The 16,761-nt window shown below is 47.7% G+C and overlaps 1 protein-coding gene and 1 long non-coding RNA gene across 4 annotated transcripts; both read right to left on the minus strand.

The window, feature by feature from the left end:
- Window positions 1-39: 39 nt before the first annotated feature.
- On the minus strand, window positions 40-5,452 carry EPOR (erythropoietin receptor). Its single transcript, XM_044658410.1, has 8 exons — window positions 5,308-5,452; window positions 2,308-2,437; window positions 2,008-2,183; window positions 1,678-1,832; window positions 1,430-1,583; window positions 1,232-1,319; window positions 912-999; window positions 40-750 (listed from the first exon to the last, which is right to left on the minus strand). The coding sequence occupies exons 1-8, from the start codon at window positions 5,450-5,452 to the stop codon at window positions 88-90; spliced, it is 1,599 nt and encodes a 532-aa protein (XP_044514345.1). The 3' UTR covers window positions 40-87.
- A 6,132-nt stretch (window positions 5,453-11,584) lies between these two features.
- LOC123232067 lies at window positions 11,585-16,538 on the minus strand. 3 transcript variants are annotated; one of them, XR_006505137.1, is made up of 5 exons: window positions 15,958-16,538; window positions 15,505-15,592; window positions 15,197-15,267; window positions 12,760-12,914; window positions 11,585-11,673 (listed from the first exon to the last, which is right to left on the minus strand). It is a non-coding gene; the product is annotated as an uncharacterized LOC123232067 (long non-coding RNA). The 3 variants fall into 3 exon arrangements; XR_006505136.1 differs by having other exon boundaries at window positions 15,505-16,538; XR_006505138.1 differs by lacking the exon at window positions 15,197-15,267 and having other exon boundaries at window positions 15,505-16,538.
- Window positions 16,539-16,761: the final 223 nt, after the last annotated feature.

Raw genomic sequence — 16,761 nt, forward strand, 5'->3', positions numbered from 1 at the left:
GATGGAAAGAGAACGAAGCAGGTCTCTGTGCACCTCCCTTCCTGCAGCTGTTCCTAGGGGAGGCCCTTGTGGTCCTGAGGCTACCCACTAGGAGCAGGCCACATAGCTCGGGGGCAGAGGTTCTGGGCTAGGCTGGAGAAGGCTGTTCTCATAGAGGTTGGTGTAGGGGCCATCAGGTGAGCTGCCCAGGGCCCCCTGGGAGTCCCCAGAGCTGTAGTCGGCTGAAATCCCAGAGTCTGAGACCACAAGATAGAGGTATTTAAGGTCGGGGGGTCTGGGGGGTGGGAAGGGTGGGGAGGCTCGAGGACAGAGCAGTCGAGAACTGGGATCCAGGATAGTGTACTCAAAGTTGGAGGCCAGCCCCCGTTCCTCATGCTCAGTCTCTAGGGCTGAGATTGAGGCTGTGGAAAAGGAACCAGACTTGGCATCCGTTTCCATGGCTGAGTCCCTCTCAGCCCCCAGGGCCCTGCTTGTGCTGCTGCCCAAGCCCTGAAGGCTGAAGGAGCCCGACCCTAGGGGCTCAGCAACTGGCCTGTGGGGCAGCAGCTGTGCGTCCAGCACGAGGTAGTCATCCTTGGCTCCCTGGGCCAGCCGGCCTCCCTCTGGTACCAGCAGGGGCTCCTCCTCCCGGGCCGCAGCAGGGGCCACCCAGCAGCGCTCAGAGAGTACTTCTAGCCTGGCTGGTGGCTCCTCCGGGTAAGCGCCAAGCGGCCCCCACCACAAGCAGGCGTTGCTCTGTCCCAGCCACAGCTGCAATAACAATGTCAAGCTTAGCCCAGGGAGCCCCCTCTCATGTGTGGCTTTGGGGCCTGGCCACCAGGAGGGCCCTAGCCCAGGAGCCTGGGACCTGAAGGCCTCACAGGCCTACCCAAGGGGAGAGAGCAAAATCTGGCCCAGGCTTCGCCACCTACCTCAAAGTTGCCTCTGTGGATGGTGAAGAGGCCCTTGAACCCATGCTCTGGACTGGGGATGCCTGGCCAAAACATCTCTTTCAGAAACCTGGGGGGAGGAGGAAAAACAAAGCTGGAAGGGCCTGCTGGGCCCATGAGCCTAGAGGCCTCTGAGGACAGTTCTCTCATTCTGCAGAAAAGACCAGCCCCCATGGGGTTAAGACTCCCTAAGGTCAGCCAGACACATGAATCAGAACTTGGGTCCAATCAACTCCAAGACTGCCATTCTTTCTGCTCTGGTGCCACCTCCCTGGGGCAGGAGAGCAGGGACTAGGGCTCACCTGCGTTGCCTGAGGAGGACCAGGATAACTAGCAAGAGCAGGATACAGGTGAGGAGCACGGACAGGCCCACAAGCAAAGGGTCTGGATCTGGGGAGGGGAGGCAGGGCAGCATCAGAGCAGAATCCCGCTTCCACTCCACTCGTGGTACCTGGAGGCTCACCACCCCCTTCCCTCCTGCCTCTCCCCTGCGAGCTCACCGACAGTGATAAGCATGGTGACGGGCTGGGACCAAGAGCTCCAATAGCCGCTGTAGCTGGGCTCTGCCATCTTTGCCCTAACAGTAAAGACATAGCGAGTGTGCCCACGGAGGTTGGCAATGACGCACTCTGTCCTGCCTTCTTGGATGTCCATCTGTGGGGCGGGGAGAGAGCTGTGAGAAGGGGAGCCAAAGCGCTGGGGGTGGAGGTGGGGGAGGCCAAACAGCGGGCTGGGGATGGGCTCTCACCCTCTTCTCCCAGGTACCCTCTGCTTCTGAGTATTTGACCTCGTAGCGGATGTCCTTGGTCACCTGGGCCATTGGCGGGGGGAGCCAGCGAAGGGCCACGTGGCTGGGTGTCTCCATCTGCTGCACTGTTAAGCCGGAGGGTGGGTCCAGAAACACTAAGAGGGCAACAGGGTTAGGAATAAGAGACGTAGAAGACCCAATGGCACACCAAGGGCCTGGACTTCTTCCCCAGAGCCAGGACCAGGGGGTTGGCCTGGAGAGGCCAGCGGGGCTGGACTAGGACCCACATGGTCCTTCTTGGGCTGGAGCATGGGCCGCCAGAAGCCATACCTACTTCATTGATATAGAGGGTCCGGTGGAGGTCCATGTCAGGGGGGATGGCTATGACCTTCAGCTCTACTGGGATGAAGCTGGAGGCATCAGACAGGGGGAACGTACAGGTGTAGCGAATGGTGCCCCTTCCCGTCCAGACCACCTGCAGCATGCAGAGCTTCCATAGGTCCTCACTGTGTAGACACAGGGACGTACAAACACTATTGTCACCAGAGGGCCAGTATATCCTCCTCTGATGACCCAACCATGGGGGTGAAGGGTGGGAAAGGGGGTACAAAGGTTGTGCTGGGGACTCACTCTAACTGGTAGTAGAAGCTGTAGTTCTTGGAGCCCAAGCTGGCCATCTCTTCCCAGAAGCAGACTAGATCCTCCAATCTCTGGGTGAAGCATATGGGCTTTTCTTTCTCTTCAGCCAACAAAAGGGTGACTGCAAAGGGGAGTGGGACACATCAGTGAACAAGCCAGGAAAAAGCTGGAAGGGCTGTCTTGGGTCCTTCCCCCTGCCCCAGGGGAGGAAGACTTCTCAGCTCTTGTCACTCAAACTGTCCCAGGTGCCCCCTCCAGCCTTGAAATGTCAAACCACACGGGTGACAGTGACTTTCCTAAAGTTCACTTCTGACTTTCTCATTCACTTAGTAATTCCCTATGGCTTCCTGTTCCCTCTGAAATCAAATCTGCACGTCTCTGTTTGGTATTCATAACTTGGCCCCTTCCAGAATGACTTTCTGTTCCTCACACATCTTAGCTGACTAAAACATCATTTCTCATTTCCATGCCTTTGCATTGGCTGTCCCTCATGCTTGCAATGCTTTCCCTTCTCTGCTTCTTGGGATCCCTGGTTTCCTTCAAGACTATACTTTCTGAGAGCTAGGCCTAGAGACAGGAGGTCATGGGTTCAAATCTGGCCTCAGATATTTCCTGTGTGACCCTGGGCAAGTCACTTAACCCCCATTGCCTAGTCCTTACCACTCTTCTGCCTTAGAACCAATATTTAGTATTGATTCTTAGATGGAAGTAAGGGTTTGAGACAGACAGACAGAAGGAAACAGACAGAGAGAGGGAGGGAAGAGGGGAAGAGAGAGGGAGGAGAAAGAGTCAGAGGGGGAGAAAGAAGGAGGGAAGAGAAAGTCAGAGAAGGGGAAGAGGGGGGGGGGAGAGAAAGAGGGAGAGAGGGAGAGGGAGTGGGGAAGAGAGTGTCAGAGAGGGGAAGAGAGCCGGAGAGGGAGGGAGGGAGAGGGGAAGAGAGAGAGACTACTCTTTCTGATCTTTCTTCATGAAGCTTTTCTTCCCTCCCCAAACAAATTGTATTCATTTTCTCTCTTATGTGCAACACTTGTTTCCAAAGCCTTTCCTAGAGTTAACTATAGTTTTAAGAGCCAAAATGGCATCTTGTAGAAATAGAAAACATTTTAACTGCCAGTCAGGAAAGACTGTTTGGAGTGATTTTCAAAAAGCTGAAGAGAATGTTTTCCCATCATTGTTGGAGAGAAGCTAGAGAAGACAGAAAGAGGATAGAGACCTTTCTGGATGGAACTATTTTCACCTTTTATCTTGTGAAGACGATGGATGATGAAAAGTCTTGAGAAGAGACTTTGCTAGGTGCCTTGAGAGAACTGTGTGTTCAGAAAGTAAAAAGTCATCTGGAATTACAGCGATGACTGGGGGTGACTCTGGCCGTGATCTGTCCCACAGCCAAAATACTATTCTTGTTTTTACTATATGGTATATTATTAATATTGAGTTAATCCTAGGAGAATTTGGGTTTTGATATAGAAGATTAAGTACTCATGGGAAAAGAGGTTTCACCAGCTAATGAAATAATATCTTAATCAACCGAGTTTATTAACTGATTAATGAAGACGAGATTGGAATTATATTAATGAATATGATAAGGAAGCTCAAGGGTGATCACCAAGTGATGTTGGGTGACTAGAAATGGTCCGCCTGGATGGCAGGGACGGTTTCACTTTTTCTTCATATCCCCAGTGATTAGTAAAGTGCCTGGCCTTGGGTAGATGCTCTCGATTGGTTCATTGATGGCAGTCCCTCAAACCCTCCAGTTGTCAAACACTGGACAGATTCTTCCCCCATGATTCCAACTCATTTAGCCCCAAGAACTTCTCTGTCACATTCAGCTGCCCCCCCCCACAACCCACCATGTGTCTGGGCTGATAAGCCTAAATATGAGGATTTGTTCCTCCTTAGCCCATCCCTACCCCATCAGGAACACAACCACCATTCCCACCCCCCTCTATGAACAGTAGACTCCACTCATCCACACCCGAGTTGTTGGGAAGCAACAATCAGAAGTAGGTATAATTCTCACTCCCTTGGGGTCCTGTCTTGGGCACTAAACTCTTCTCCCATCATACCGTACCCCTGCCCCCAGCATTCATAGCAGAGCCAGGGCATTATTATTTCCCAGACTCCCAGGCCAAGCTTTCACAGCCTGCTGGACCTCTGGCTTCACCCTCTGTCTTTGTCCTTTCCCTCAGCCCCAGCAGAAGGGGAAGGCCAAGTTCAAGAACTGGCTAGGGGAGCAAACAATGGACCCTCTTCCTGCTGAGTGTCTGGGGTTTGAGACCTGCTGCTCTTCATCCCCCATCCCATTCCAGATCCTATCGAGGAGGGGAAGGGACTTGGGAGAGAGGTCATCAAATCTGCTTTGCAGGGGGACAAGCTAAGGCTCCCATCGTCTGTGGAGTAGTGAGTGCAAGGATTCTTAGCTCCTATTTTGTAGAGGAGAAAACTCAGGGCAATAAATCAACTTGCCCAAGGTCACACAGTCACTAGTGGAGTTAGGGCTGGAGCCAGGGCTCTCCTTCTTCTGGATACTACATAGGAGAGTCTCTGAGAAAGCCCCCAAACTGATTCCTCCCTGGCTTGAAGGGGGGAGGAGGGAGGCAGGAAAGGAGCATATCAGGCCTCACAGGCACCCTTTCCACCCAGATAAGGCCAACAGCAGAGTCTGGGGAAAGAGCCACGGGGAATGAGGTACACCCATGCGTCAAGATACACAGTCACTGTTTACAAACTCCATCTCCTCCTAAACCTCCAACCTCTCCAACCCCAAAGCCTCGACTCCTCTTCCTACTTCACAAGTCTTAAGCCTCCTCCGGGAGATCCTGGCCAGCTCTTCCCCAGGCTGGGCTTGGGGTTGGGGCACAGGGATGGATATGCCTGTGGCTCCTGCTGGGTACTTGGATTCCTAGTTTCTTTTCAAGCCTCCCAGTACTACCCGCCAAGGAGGAAATGAGGCTGGGAACAGAGGGAGGGACTCCCAATGCTAGGGCTTACCTTTGCTCTCAAACAAGGGGCCTTCTAGCCCTGGCTCATGCTTCAGTTCCCACTGGGGTGCAGGAGTTGCCCAGGCAGCCCCTGCACTGAGCAGGACACAGAGGGACCCAAAGCCAGGCCAGTAGGGGGGCCCAGCTCGTTCCATGGCTCTGGGCCAGAGCCTGGCCTGGCACCTTCCCCCAATTCGCAGAGTTTAAGGGCAGTGGGGCTCTTCTTTCTTCCTTCCCTACTCCTAGTTGGAAGGGGGAAGGAGATGCAGGAAAGTTTCTGCCAGAGGCCACAGCTGGGGCAGCAGCTGCAGTAGCCGGACACAGCTGGCAGCAGTGGTTCTATACCCTCTGAGGGACTGAGAGAAGTGGCGGGTAGTGGTGGGGGCGGGGCTTTGAGGGGAGATAAGAGGGGCCAGCAGTGAAAGGGGGGGGGGGACAAGGCAGCTCCAGGCACCCTAATGGAAGGGAGTTTCTTTCTGNGAGGGGCCAGCAGTGAAAGGGGGGGGGGGGACAAGGCAGCTCCAGGCACCCTAATGGAAGGGAGTTTCTTTCTGACATTTGACATAATCAGTTCAAAGTGTTCCTCACTCAGTAGAATTTGATAAAGTGCCTACTCTGTGAGCACCATGCCAGGTTTGAGGAGTTTTACTAGGTTTGGTCCATAGAAAATTCTGTGTATAGGATGGGGAAGAGGGAAGGCAAGATGAAAAATTTAGATAGATCCAGGGTATGACATGACATGCTAAGTGCACGAGGCCATAAAACATGTTGCAGAACCCCGTATTCTGATTCCAAGTCCAGTAAGCTTTCTGTTTTGGCTAACGTGTCATTCAAGGCTCTCCAGAATGCAATTCAAACCTACCTCTCCAACTTCATCTCCCCTAGTGTGCTGCTCCACGCACTGAGCTCCCTCTCCCTATTTTCTGCACATAATGTGTCCTCCTCCTAAACTACTCTCTCCTTGCCTGGGACACTCACTCAGGGAATCCAAGGGGCTGAAGTCCATGTAGGAAGGGCAAAAATTGGGGCAGCTAGGTGGCTCAGTGAATCATGAGTCAGGCCCAGAGATGGAAAGTCTTGGGTTCAAATCTAGTCTCAGGCACTTCCTAGCTGTATGACCCTGGGCAAGTGACTTAACCCCCATTGCTTAGCCTTTACCATTCTTCTGCCTTAGTACCAATTTGTTGTATCAATTCTAAGATGGAAGAGTTTTTAAAAAGGGGGTGGTGGGCAGAAACATTCTAAATGCTAGTTCCAACTCAGAAGCAGATTAACTCTCCTAGCCACAGTGGCTTGTGGTATATATGGCATCAAGTTCCATTCCTTCTAGTTCTGCTGCCTTAGTTCAGAATTTTGAGAGAGAAAGGACCTGAGAGATCCAACCCAGCATCTTACTCAGAAACAGAAAGGTGATATGACTTACCCCAAATCATCTAGGTAAGAAGTAGTGGCAGGATTCAAACCCAGGGCCTCTGACTCCATATTTACAGAATCACAGAATTTTTGAGTTGGAAAGGAACTCATTGCTGCCCCCCCCCTCCCCCAGGCAATCCAAACACAGAAGTAGTCTCTGTTATAACAAGTTGTCACCCCTCCCCCAGGCTAGTACTTAGGAAGTTGATTTTCTGCTCTTAGGTAAGACTTTAGGTCCATTCCTGTTGAATCTCATCTTAGATTCAGCCCAGTGCAGATTTGGCTCTGTCAAATTGAGTGTTCTTTCCAGGTTGTAACTCTTGCTGCCCACTCCCAAACATTTCAGTCAGTCGTGGCCCTCATCCCCTTCACTCAAGTCTCCTCTCCTTTCTCCTTCTCATGAATCCCTCCTGCTCTTCATCCATCTACACTTTCCACTCTCCTATATCCTCTCTTCCCCTGAATCCTTTCCTTGAATCAGACTCACAGAACTAAGAGAAAGGACAAGCATATTCCCTGTTCTCTCCCCCTCCCCCATCCCCCCCTGCTGCATTTTGACCATTCTTCAATTTTGAGGTCCCTGCAATCCATTTAGACCGTTTCCTCCCTGCCCTTGTTGCTATCATCCACCAACCTCCAGGACATTTTCCCCAAGATTTTCAGTGACGGGTGGAACCAAGATGGCGGCTTGGGAGCCACAAGAGCTGGAACCGCTCCAAGAATCCTTCCAAAGCAAAATTGTCAGGGAATTCAGTGCTTCAGCCAACACCTGTCTTTATATCATCCTCCACAGGTACCTCAAGGGACAGATCAATGACCCTACCGCCAACCTGACCACATGATTCCTTGGCTTCAACTTCTACATCCTCCTTCTCACTACAGATATACACTGGCATGATCATACTTCAGACCTCATCAGCTCTCAGGAAGGCACCATCTTCACATCCAGAACTTTGGGATTCCTCTCCCCAGTCGCAACTTCCTATTTTTTGTAAATTGTAAGGAGAGTGATGAGAATTGGTACTAGACCTGCTGTCTCTCCAGCCCAGGGAGTTCCCAGAGGAGGAAACTCTTTTTAGCACCTTCTCTGATTTGTGGTCTGAGCCAGTTTTGTAGAGCACTGAATGATGAAATCATTTGCCCAGCCAGTAGGAGTCAGAACCAGGACTTGGATGCAGTTCTTCCCAACTCCTCAGGTCAGTTCTCTAACCATTATATCACATGGCCACTTAGAAACTTTACTTTTTAAAAACCCTTCCCTTCCATCTTAGAATCACTACTGTGTATTGGTTCTAAGGCGGAAGAGCAGTAAGGGCCAAGCAATGAGGGTTAAGTGACCTGCCCAGGATCACACAGCTAAGTAGTATTTGAGGTCAGATTTGAACCCAGGACCATCTACTGAGCCACCTATAACTGCACCCCCACCACACTCATAAACTTTAAATTGGTCTATAAATCAGGTATTTTAACTATCCCACTCTTTCACACTAAGCCAGTCTCCATCCTCATTGGAGACGTCATTCAGCTCTTACTCTCCTCCTAGTCCATCTTCTCCACTTTAGCCTCACTCGGCCTTTACCCCAGAGTCTGACACTAATGTTTTACTCATGGCTACCCCCTTCCCCACCCCCACCCCCCTCTTCAACCATTCCTAACCTGCTAATCCTCATTCCTGGAGTAACTGCCACCATCTGATTTCTCCATTCCTACCCAGGGGCTATTTTCCTAGGAGAAAGTCATAAAAGAGTTGATTTCTCATTATAAATCCATGACTGTGACCTCCCATAGATCCTGGCTGCTACTTAATGGCCCTTCTGCTCTCTTCTTGTTCACAGTCCCAGACCTGGAGCCTCAGGAAGGGCCATCTAATTTAACCCACAGCAGAAAGGAATCCCCACTAGAACATACCTAACCAGTGGTCACCTGCCTTCTACTTAACACCTCCCATGAGAGGGAGGCCACCATCCATTCTGGTTTTAGACTGCTCTGATTGTTAGGACAAGGTAGCTAAGGCAAGCCACTTAGCCCACTTTCCTTGCCTCACTTTCCTCATCTGTAAAAAAAAAAAAAAATGAGCTGGAGAAGTTAATGGCAAACCAATCCAGTATCTTTGCCAAAAAAACCTCAACTGGGATCATGAAGAGTTGGACACAACTGAACAGCAACAATACATTTTAAGAGCAAGTACTAGTTAGAATAATAAAAAGCACCCATTTTCCAGATGAGGAAACAGGCAAATAGGGTTAAGTAACTTGCCCAGTGTCACACAGCCAATATCTGAAACCTGATGTGAACTCATGTCTCCCTGACTCCAGGCTGGCTTCTATCCACTGAACCACCTAGCTGTTGATTAATGGATTGATTCTACCTCAGTAAAATAGTATGCTCTCCTCTATTTTCACTGCCAGGAAGACCTGAGTTCAAATCTGGCCTCAGACCCTTCCTAGCTGTCAGGGCAAGTAACTTAACCCTATTTGCCTTAGTTTTCTTGTCTATAAAATAAGCTAGAGAAGGAAATGGCAAACCATTCTGATATCTTTGTCAAAACCACCTCAAACAGGGTCGTGAAGAGTTGATTATGACTAAACGACAAATATATATCTATATGAATGTATGTGTATATATAAGCACATTATATATACACATACATGTGCACTTTTTTTTTGGTTTTGTATCTCCTATAGTTCCCCTGTCTCTTTCCCTCACTAAAATAGAATCGACACTTGAAACAAAGATTTTTTAAAAAAGAGAACAAAATTCAACAATGAAACAGATTTTTAAAAAGAGAATAAAATTCAGCAATCAACAACACACTAAAAAAATGAGTAACAACATTTATATAGCACTTACTATGGCCCGGCATCATGCTAAATTTCTTATAGTCATCTCATTTGATCTTCACAACAACCCTAGGAAGTAGGCGCTATTATTTTCATTTTCCTGAGATAAACAGAAGTTAAATGACTTGCACAGGGTCACACAGTATCTGCTGCAGGATTTTAATTCAGGCCTTGCTGAGTTAAAAAAAATCTGACCTCATCTGCAGTGTTGCACACTTATGGACCCCAAGAGAGGAGGAATGTCTTCTTATCTTTCTCCTTTGGGGCCAAGTTTTCTCTTTATAATTTTGCAATATTCAACTTCAATTGCTTTGTGCTGGTTGTTCTTTCCCTTCATAATACATTGTGTATATTATTTTCCTGGTTCTGCTTACCTGCCTTTGTATCAGTTCATATAAATCTTTCCATGCTTCTCTGTATTCATCTTGTTTCTTGTAGCACAGTGATACTCCATTATGCTCATGTACCACAATTGGTTTCCTCATTCCCCAATTGATGGACATCTACTTTGCTTTCAGTTCTTTTTGCCACCACAAAAAGTGCTGCTAGAAATACTTGGGTGTATATATGGGGACTTGCTTTTCATCAGTGCCATATTTGTTACATATACCTGGCAGTGGAACCCGAGTCAAAGGCATAGATATTTTAATGACTGTATTTGCATAATTCCTGCTTGCTTCCCAGAACTATTGTAGCATTTCCCAATTCTTCCAGTATTAACTGATTCCCTCTTGTTACCCCTAGGGATTTGCTGCATGTGAGGTGAAACCTCTGGACTGTTTGGATTTGCATTTCTCATATTATTAGTGATTTCACCAATACTTTTTATAGGATTTGTTAATAGTTGGCAATTATTTTGAAAGTTATTCATTTCCTTTGAATATTTATCTATTTGGGAATGGCTTTGGGCTTTTTTTTTTTTTTTAAATCTTCACCTTCTTAAGAGTTGAAACCAAGAATCAGTTTCAAGGGAGAAGAGTAGTAAAGGCTGGTAATGGGGATTAATTGTGTTGGCCAGGGGCACATAGCTAGGAGTAGGTCAGATTTGAACCCAAGGTCTGTTTCCAGGACTAGTTTTCTAGCCACTGAGCCACCTAGCTACCCTGCCACCCATTTACTTTATTTCTTTTTTAACCTTTAACTTCTGTGTATTGGCTCCTTGGTGGAAGAGTGGTAAGGGTGGGCAATGGGGGTCAAGTGACTTGCCCAGGGTCACACAGTTGGGAAGTGTCTGAGGCCAGATTTGAACCTAGGACCTCCCGTCTCTAGGCCCGACTCTCAATCCACTGAGCTACCCCCACCCATTTACTTTAGAATAACTCTAATTGTTAAGAGTTTTTTTTTCTGACATCTGTAACCAGCCCTAGCCCAGTCCTTTGGACCATGAGCAATGTGCTCTGCCTGATGCAATCACCCGTGTGGTTGTTGGTGAGTCGGCTTCTGTAAGCTGGTGATAAAGTGTAAAGAAGGGCCCAACTCTCTGCTCCAGAGTACTCCTGGGTGTTCTAGGACTGTTGTTTCTTGTCTTCTTAATTAGATGATGAAAAATTTGTTTCTTTGATTGGCTCCTGGGTAGGAAATGAGAGTTAGCCCAAAAGACACAAGCCAAAATGATCTCTTTCTGGTAGTGGTTGAGGCAAGGGCTTCAGTAAGCCTCTAGGATGGGAGAGAGAGAAGGCAGCAGCAGCCTGCTCCCTACATGCAAGTCAACGCATGGTTATGAGCAGAGCAGAGCTATTTTTCTCTCCATGGTGGGTCTATTCTTCTATATAAAAGCAGGTGAGAGAGTACTAGAGATAGCTATATATTTGTGAGCATTCAAAGGTGAGAAGAGTGAACCACCACCGGTCTTCCAGCAATCAAATCCTTCATAAATGGGTGCTTAGTGGTTGACTGTATCAGATTGCTTTCTGTCTTCGGGGAAGGGGAAAGGATGGAAGGGAGGGAGGGTGAGATTGGGAGGAAGAGAATTTGGAACTAAAAAATTTTTTAAGAATATAAAAATAAAAACTGTAAAACATAAATGGGTGTTTATTGATCAGTCAACTGAGGCCACATACCACTCTGGTTCCCTTCTGGTGGATGCTCTGCAGCTTATCAATGACTTTTCTAAAATGTGGTGCCTAGAAGCGATTATGAGATATAATCAGGCCAGAACAGGACCACCCTCATGGACTCATTAATGAAAACCTTCTCTTAGTGCAGCCCAAAACTTAAATGCCCTTTTGGGGTGTCTCATCACCTTGCTGATTTTTTATTGAGGTTGCAGGGCACCCAAACCCCCAGATCTTTTTCAGACTAATGGTCTCTAACCACAAATCATCTGCCTTGGGCTTGCTGGTTGATTGTTTGAATCTAACTTTAAGACTACATTTATGTCCATTAAATTTCACCTTATTTAGCCCAATATTCTAGCCTGTCAAGACCTTTTGGCGGGCAGCTGGGTGACTCAGTGGATTGAGAACAGGCCAGAAGGTCCTGGGTTCAAATCTGGCCTCAGACACTTCCTAGCTTTGTGACCCTGGGAAGTCACTTTACCCCTTTTGCCTAGCCTTTACCACTCTTCTACCTTGGAACCAACAATACATGGTATTGATTCTAAGACAAAAGTAAGGGTTTATAAAAAAGAGAGACCTTTTGGATCGTGATTCTATTATCCGATATGTTAGCTGTTCTTCCCGGATTTGTAGTTTCCACAAATTTGATAAATATGCCACCCATGCCTTTATCTAAACCAGTGATTTAAAATTTGAGACAGCACAGGCCCAAACATAGCTTCCAGGGGGTACTTCAAAGAGACTTGGCGAGATGGTACCATTAATGATTACTCTGTGGGTCTGACTAGACCATAGTTCTGAATTCATCCAACTCTACTAGCCATATTGACTTTATTCAAATTCTACCCTCTGGTGGGAGAAGAACATGAGCCTCCTGTGGGAGTGTAGAAATCATGGGCCTCCCTGAAATAGAAGATGCCATGCTTTCCTCCCACTAGCCTAATCCAGAGGTGTATGGATCCCATCCATCTCAAAGTCAGGGATGCCATGATCTATATAGCCTCCTTGAGGCCTCCCTCCTTCTGCATTCATAGCCAAGCAGGTTGGAACAGCAAGAGTAGCTGAAACAATTATCCCAGCCTGGCTAGAATCTCGGAACCCGAGTTAGGACATCCAAAGCCATGTAATCGAAATCTCCCGGGACATACATACCTCATGAGAGGTCATCCGTCCTTTGTTGGAAGACCACTAATGAGAGGCCAGCCACAGTGTCCCGAGGAGAGTTCCAACTGTTAGGAAGCTTTTCTTTACATGAAGTTGAAATCTGTGGCTCAGCAATTTCCTCCCAGGGCTCCCAATTCTTCCCCCTGGAGCCACATAAAACAAGTGTAATCTTTTTTCTAGATGGGAGCTCTTTAGAAGCTTACGGGCATTATCATCTCCTTCCTGAGCCTTCTTTTCCACAGACCACTCATCTCCAGTTCTTTCATCAGATTCTTATCCTTCATGATCTTAAATGTTCCAACTCCAGATTGGGCAACCAGAACTGTTGGTGAGGTCCGTCCAGGGCAGAGTCCTGGAGGAGTCTCGTCACCTCTCAGGTCCTGGGTACTACCTCTTATCACAGCCCCCGGATCACACTCCATTTTCTGTCCGACTCCCTCACTTTGCCCAGCTGCTTCAAAGCCTGTGTCAAGGCAGGCAGACTCCCTTCTGCTCAGAGGAGAGGCAGAGCGGGGACCTCTTGGACACCACAGTAATAAGGGAGCCTGGAGGGCTGGGTTTAAGGAACAAACTCTTGTGAAACCTTTCCTTGGCCAGAGAATCAGAACCAGCACTCCAGAAAGAGGTCAGGCCATGGTGGAAAGAATCCTGAATGCTAGGGTGAATTTGGAGAGGATGGGGTTTAAATCCCACTCAGCCACTTAGTACCACTGTGTGTGAGACCTTGGGCAAGTGGTTTTAAGCTCTGGAGACCCAGGTTTCCTCCTCTATAAAAAGGCAGAGAAGGGGCCAGGTAGGTGGTGCATCGCACAGAGCTTTGGGCCTAAAGTTGGGAAGATCCGAGTCCAAACTGACCTCAGACACTTATTAGCTGGGTGACCCTGGGCAGGTCACTTAATACTGTTTGACTCACTTTCCTCATCTGTAAAATGAGCTGGAAAAAGGAAATAGTAAACCACTCCAGTGTCTTTGCCAAGGAAATCCAAAATGGGTTTACAAAGAGGGGGACACGACTGAAACCACTGAATGACAGCAACAATAATAACGCCTGCACTGTCTATCTATGGGCGAGGAAAGTAATATTCAAACTGTAAAATCCTGTAGACATGGGAACTGTTGTTCTCTCCCCTTATCTCCCCCTTCCAATCATTCACCAAGTCCTGCTGCCACTGCTATGGTTCTGATAATCTCTTCTCTCAGCTCCTGCTGCCTCTGCCCTAGTTTGGGCCCTCCTGGCCTCTGGCCTGTATTGCCGAAGTGGCCTCCTAATTGCACTGGCCTCTACTTTCTTCCCTCTCCCATCATTCACTGCCCAAGTGACTTCTGTTCTCAGGATGATGGTGATGATAGCCAGCACATAGCACTTCCCAAATATCTCATTTTATCTTCACAACCACCCTAGGAAATAGGTGCTATTATCTTCTCCCATTTCATAGGAGGAACAGAGACAGAGATTATTGACTTGCCCAGGGTTGTATATCTGGTTTCTGGGGCAGGAATAGAACTAACTACCACATAACCCAGCTTCTCTGACTCTGCCCTTTCTCTCTTCCAAGAAAGTGTGAGTCCTCAGTCCTGGCGTTCAAGTTCTTCAGCAACCTTGCTTCAATCTCCCTTTCCAGCCCTACTGCACACTTCTCCCTTTCACTTTTTTAATTTTAAATACTTACTCTTTCTTAGTAACAATTCTAAGACAGAAGGGCAAGGGCTATGCAACTGATGTTAAGTGACTTGCCCAGGGTCACACAGCTAGGTAATGTCTTAGGTCACATTTGAACTCAGGAGCTCCTGTCTCCAGATCTGGCTTTCTACCCACTGTGCCACCTAATTGTCCTTCCTTTTTACTCCTAGTTCTAGTCAAAATGAATTATGAGCTAACATTTCTATAGGACTTACCATGTGCCAGACATTGAGATAAACACTTTACAATGATCCTTACAATCATTTTGGGAGGTGACATTATTATGCCAATTTTACAGATAAGGAAACTGAAGCAGATCACAGTTAAGTGACTCGCCCAGAGACATACAACTAGTAAAAAGTCAGAGGCTAGATTTCAACTCCGGTCTCCCCAACTCCAGGCCCAGTGCTCCATCTATCCACTGTGCCATCTTGTGGTGCTTTGCTCTCTGTCCTCCAGTCTCTGTGCCCTTTACCTCTAATGAGCTCCTCACGTCTACTGATGTCCTTTCCTTCCTTCAAAGCAAAATTCAAATGCCACTTCCTCTAGGACTCCCTGATCACAGTTTCTCCCTTTCCTCCTCCCAATAATCTCTCCTTCAATTATCTTCTAATGAAATTTTGGGGCTCTTTAAAGAACACACAAAACATTTTCCTCCCAACCCCCTCTTGAGGTAAGTAGGAGAGGAACTAGTCTCTGTGGCGTTTTGAAATAAGGAATTCTTAGAAGAGGAAAAGCCCTCACCTGATGCATGTTAGCACTCTTCTCTACAAGGGGCACTGAGGGATTAAGGAACTTGCCCAGGATCACTCTGCCTGCAAGTGTCAAGAGGCAGAACTTGACGTTAGATCTTCCTGGCTTCAAGACTGGAGCACTGTCTGCTGAACCACTCAGCTTCTAGCAGTGCAGATATTATTTTCATTTACAAGTCAGGGAACTGAGGCCTAGAGAGCTTAAGCTCTTTACTCAATGTCATGGTTAAGATCTGAACTAGACCTGCACTGACTTCTGAGCTTTTCCCACTGTCGTGCCAATGGTCTCTGTCATCTTACCTCCCTCCTATGGTACGTTCTTGTCCTTCCCTCCATTAGGCTGAGAGTTTCTTGAGAGTAGGGTCTATGCTGTGTCTCTCTTTGTATCCTAGCATCCAGAACAGAGCCTTAATGTTTGAATAGGAATCCCAGAGAGCCCCAGGAACAAAGGCAAAGTGGATCCAGAGCCCTGGATCATCAGAGTGGGCTGGACATTCCCAATGCCTGCCATTCTGAAAGGATATCCCTACTCTGCTGCATGGCATAGCCTTGGTGAGATGGTAGAGAGATCACTCTGACTTTATGCCCATGAACCACAAACATGTGCATATAAGGCTGGTGGATTGCTAGAGCTAGGGAGTTCTAAGCTCCAGGGGGCCAAAATAAATCTGGTGTGTCCCTTGTTTGTCACCATTATCGTGAGTCCTGGGAGTGGGGAGTGGTGTGGAGGCACCAAGGTGCTTGAGGTCTAACCCAGGTCAGAAATAAGTCAGGTTGAAGCTTCTGTGCCAATCAGCATTCCATACCCATCTGTGTGTAGCGCCTGCTTATATGGATAGCCTGGCCAAGATAAAGAGATCATCACCAGAAAAAAAAATGTGGAAAAGATGGATTAAGTTGGTTCTAAATTATTAGATTTAGTGAACGGAGGGAAATGATGTGGTGAGCTGGAACGGGTCCTGACCCTATTGTGTGAGACTGAGACCTTGTGTGAAGCCAGGTTGTTACACTTTGGGCAAAGGTCCTAAGCAATCCCCCACATGGAGCACTTTCAGTTCTAGGTAGCCTGTAAGATTCTGGATTTTGACCTAGAACACACCTGAGAAATAATCTAATCCAACTCCATTTCATAAATGAGGGAACTGAAGTCCAGGGAGATTAATTTGCCCAAGGTAGAGAATAGAAGAGGCAGGATATGAAATCTAAGGGCACTTGCTACTAAATCATTTGGCTCAGTTCTTTGTCGTTCACTCGTTTTTCATCCTGTCTCACTCCTTGTGGCCCTTTTGGAGGTTTGGGTTTTTTTTTTGGCAAAGACACTGGAGTGGGTTGCCATTTCCTTCTCCAGCTCATTTACAAATGAGGTAATGGAGGCAAACAGGGTTAAGTGACTTGCTCAGGGTTACCCAGCTAGTATCTGAGGTCAGATTTGAACTCAAAAAGATGACACTTCCTTATTTCAGGCCTAACATTCTATCTACTGTGCCACCACCTAGACACTGACAAGGCCAAGGACATCCTAGAGTGGTGATGGTGAACCTTTTAGAGGGGCCGGTG

This window comes from Gracilinanus agilis, chromosome 1 (genome assembly GCF_016433145.1).
Source record: "Gracilinanus agilis isolate LMUSP501 chromosome 1, AgileGrace, whole genome shotgun sequence".
Taxonomy (NCBI): Eukaryota; Metazoa; Chordata; class Mammalia; order Didelphimorphia; family Didelphidae; genus Gracilinanus; species Gracilinanus agilis.

Excerpts from the sequence above, each read along its gene's own strand:
- EPOR (XM_044658410.1), bottom strand. The coding sequence starts at position 5,452 with ATGGAACGAGCTGGGCCCCCCTACTGGCCTGGCTTTGGGTCCCTCTGT. Across the intron at positions 1,833-2,007 it reads CCTCTATATCAATGAAGTAG|TGTTTCTGGACCCACCCTCC; the intron begins GTATGGCTTCTG and ends TTGCCCTCTTAG. Across the intron at positions 1,000-1,231 it reads GTCCTCCTCAGGCAACGCAG|GTTTCTGAAAGAGATGTTTT; the intron begins GTGAGCCCTAGT and ends TCCTCCCCCCAG.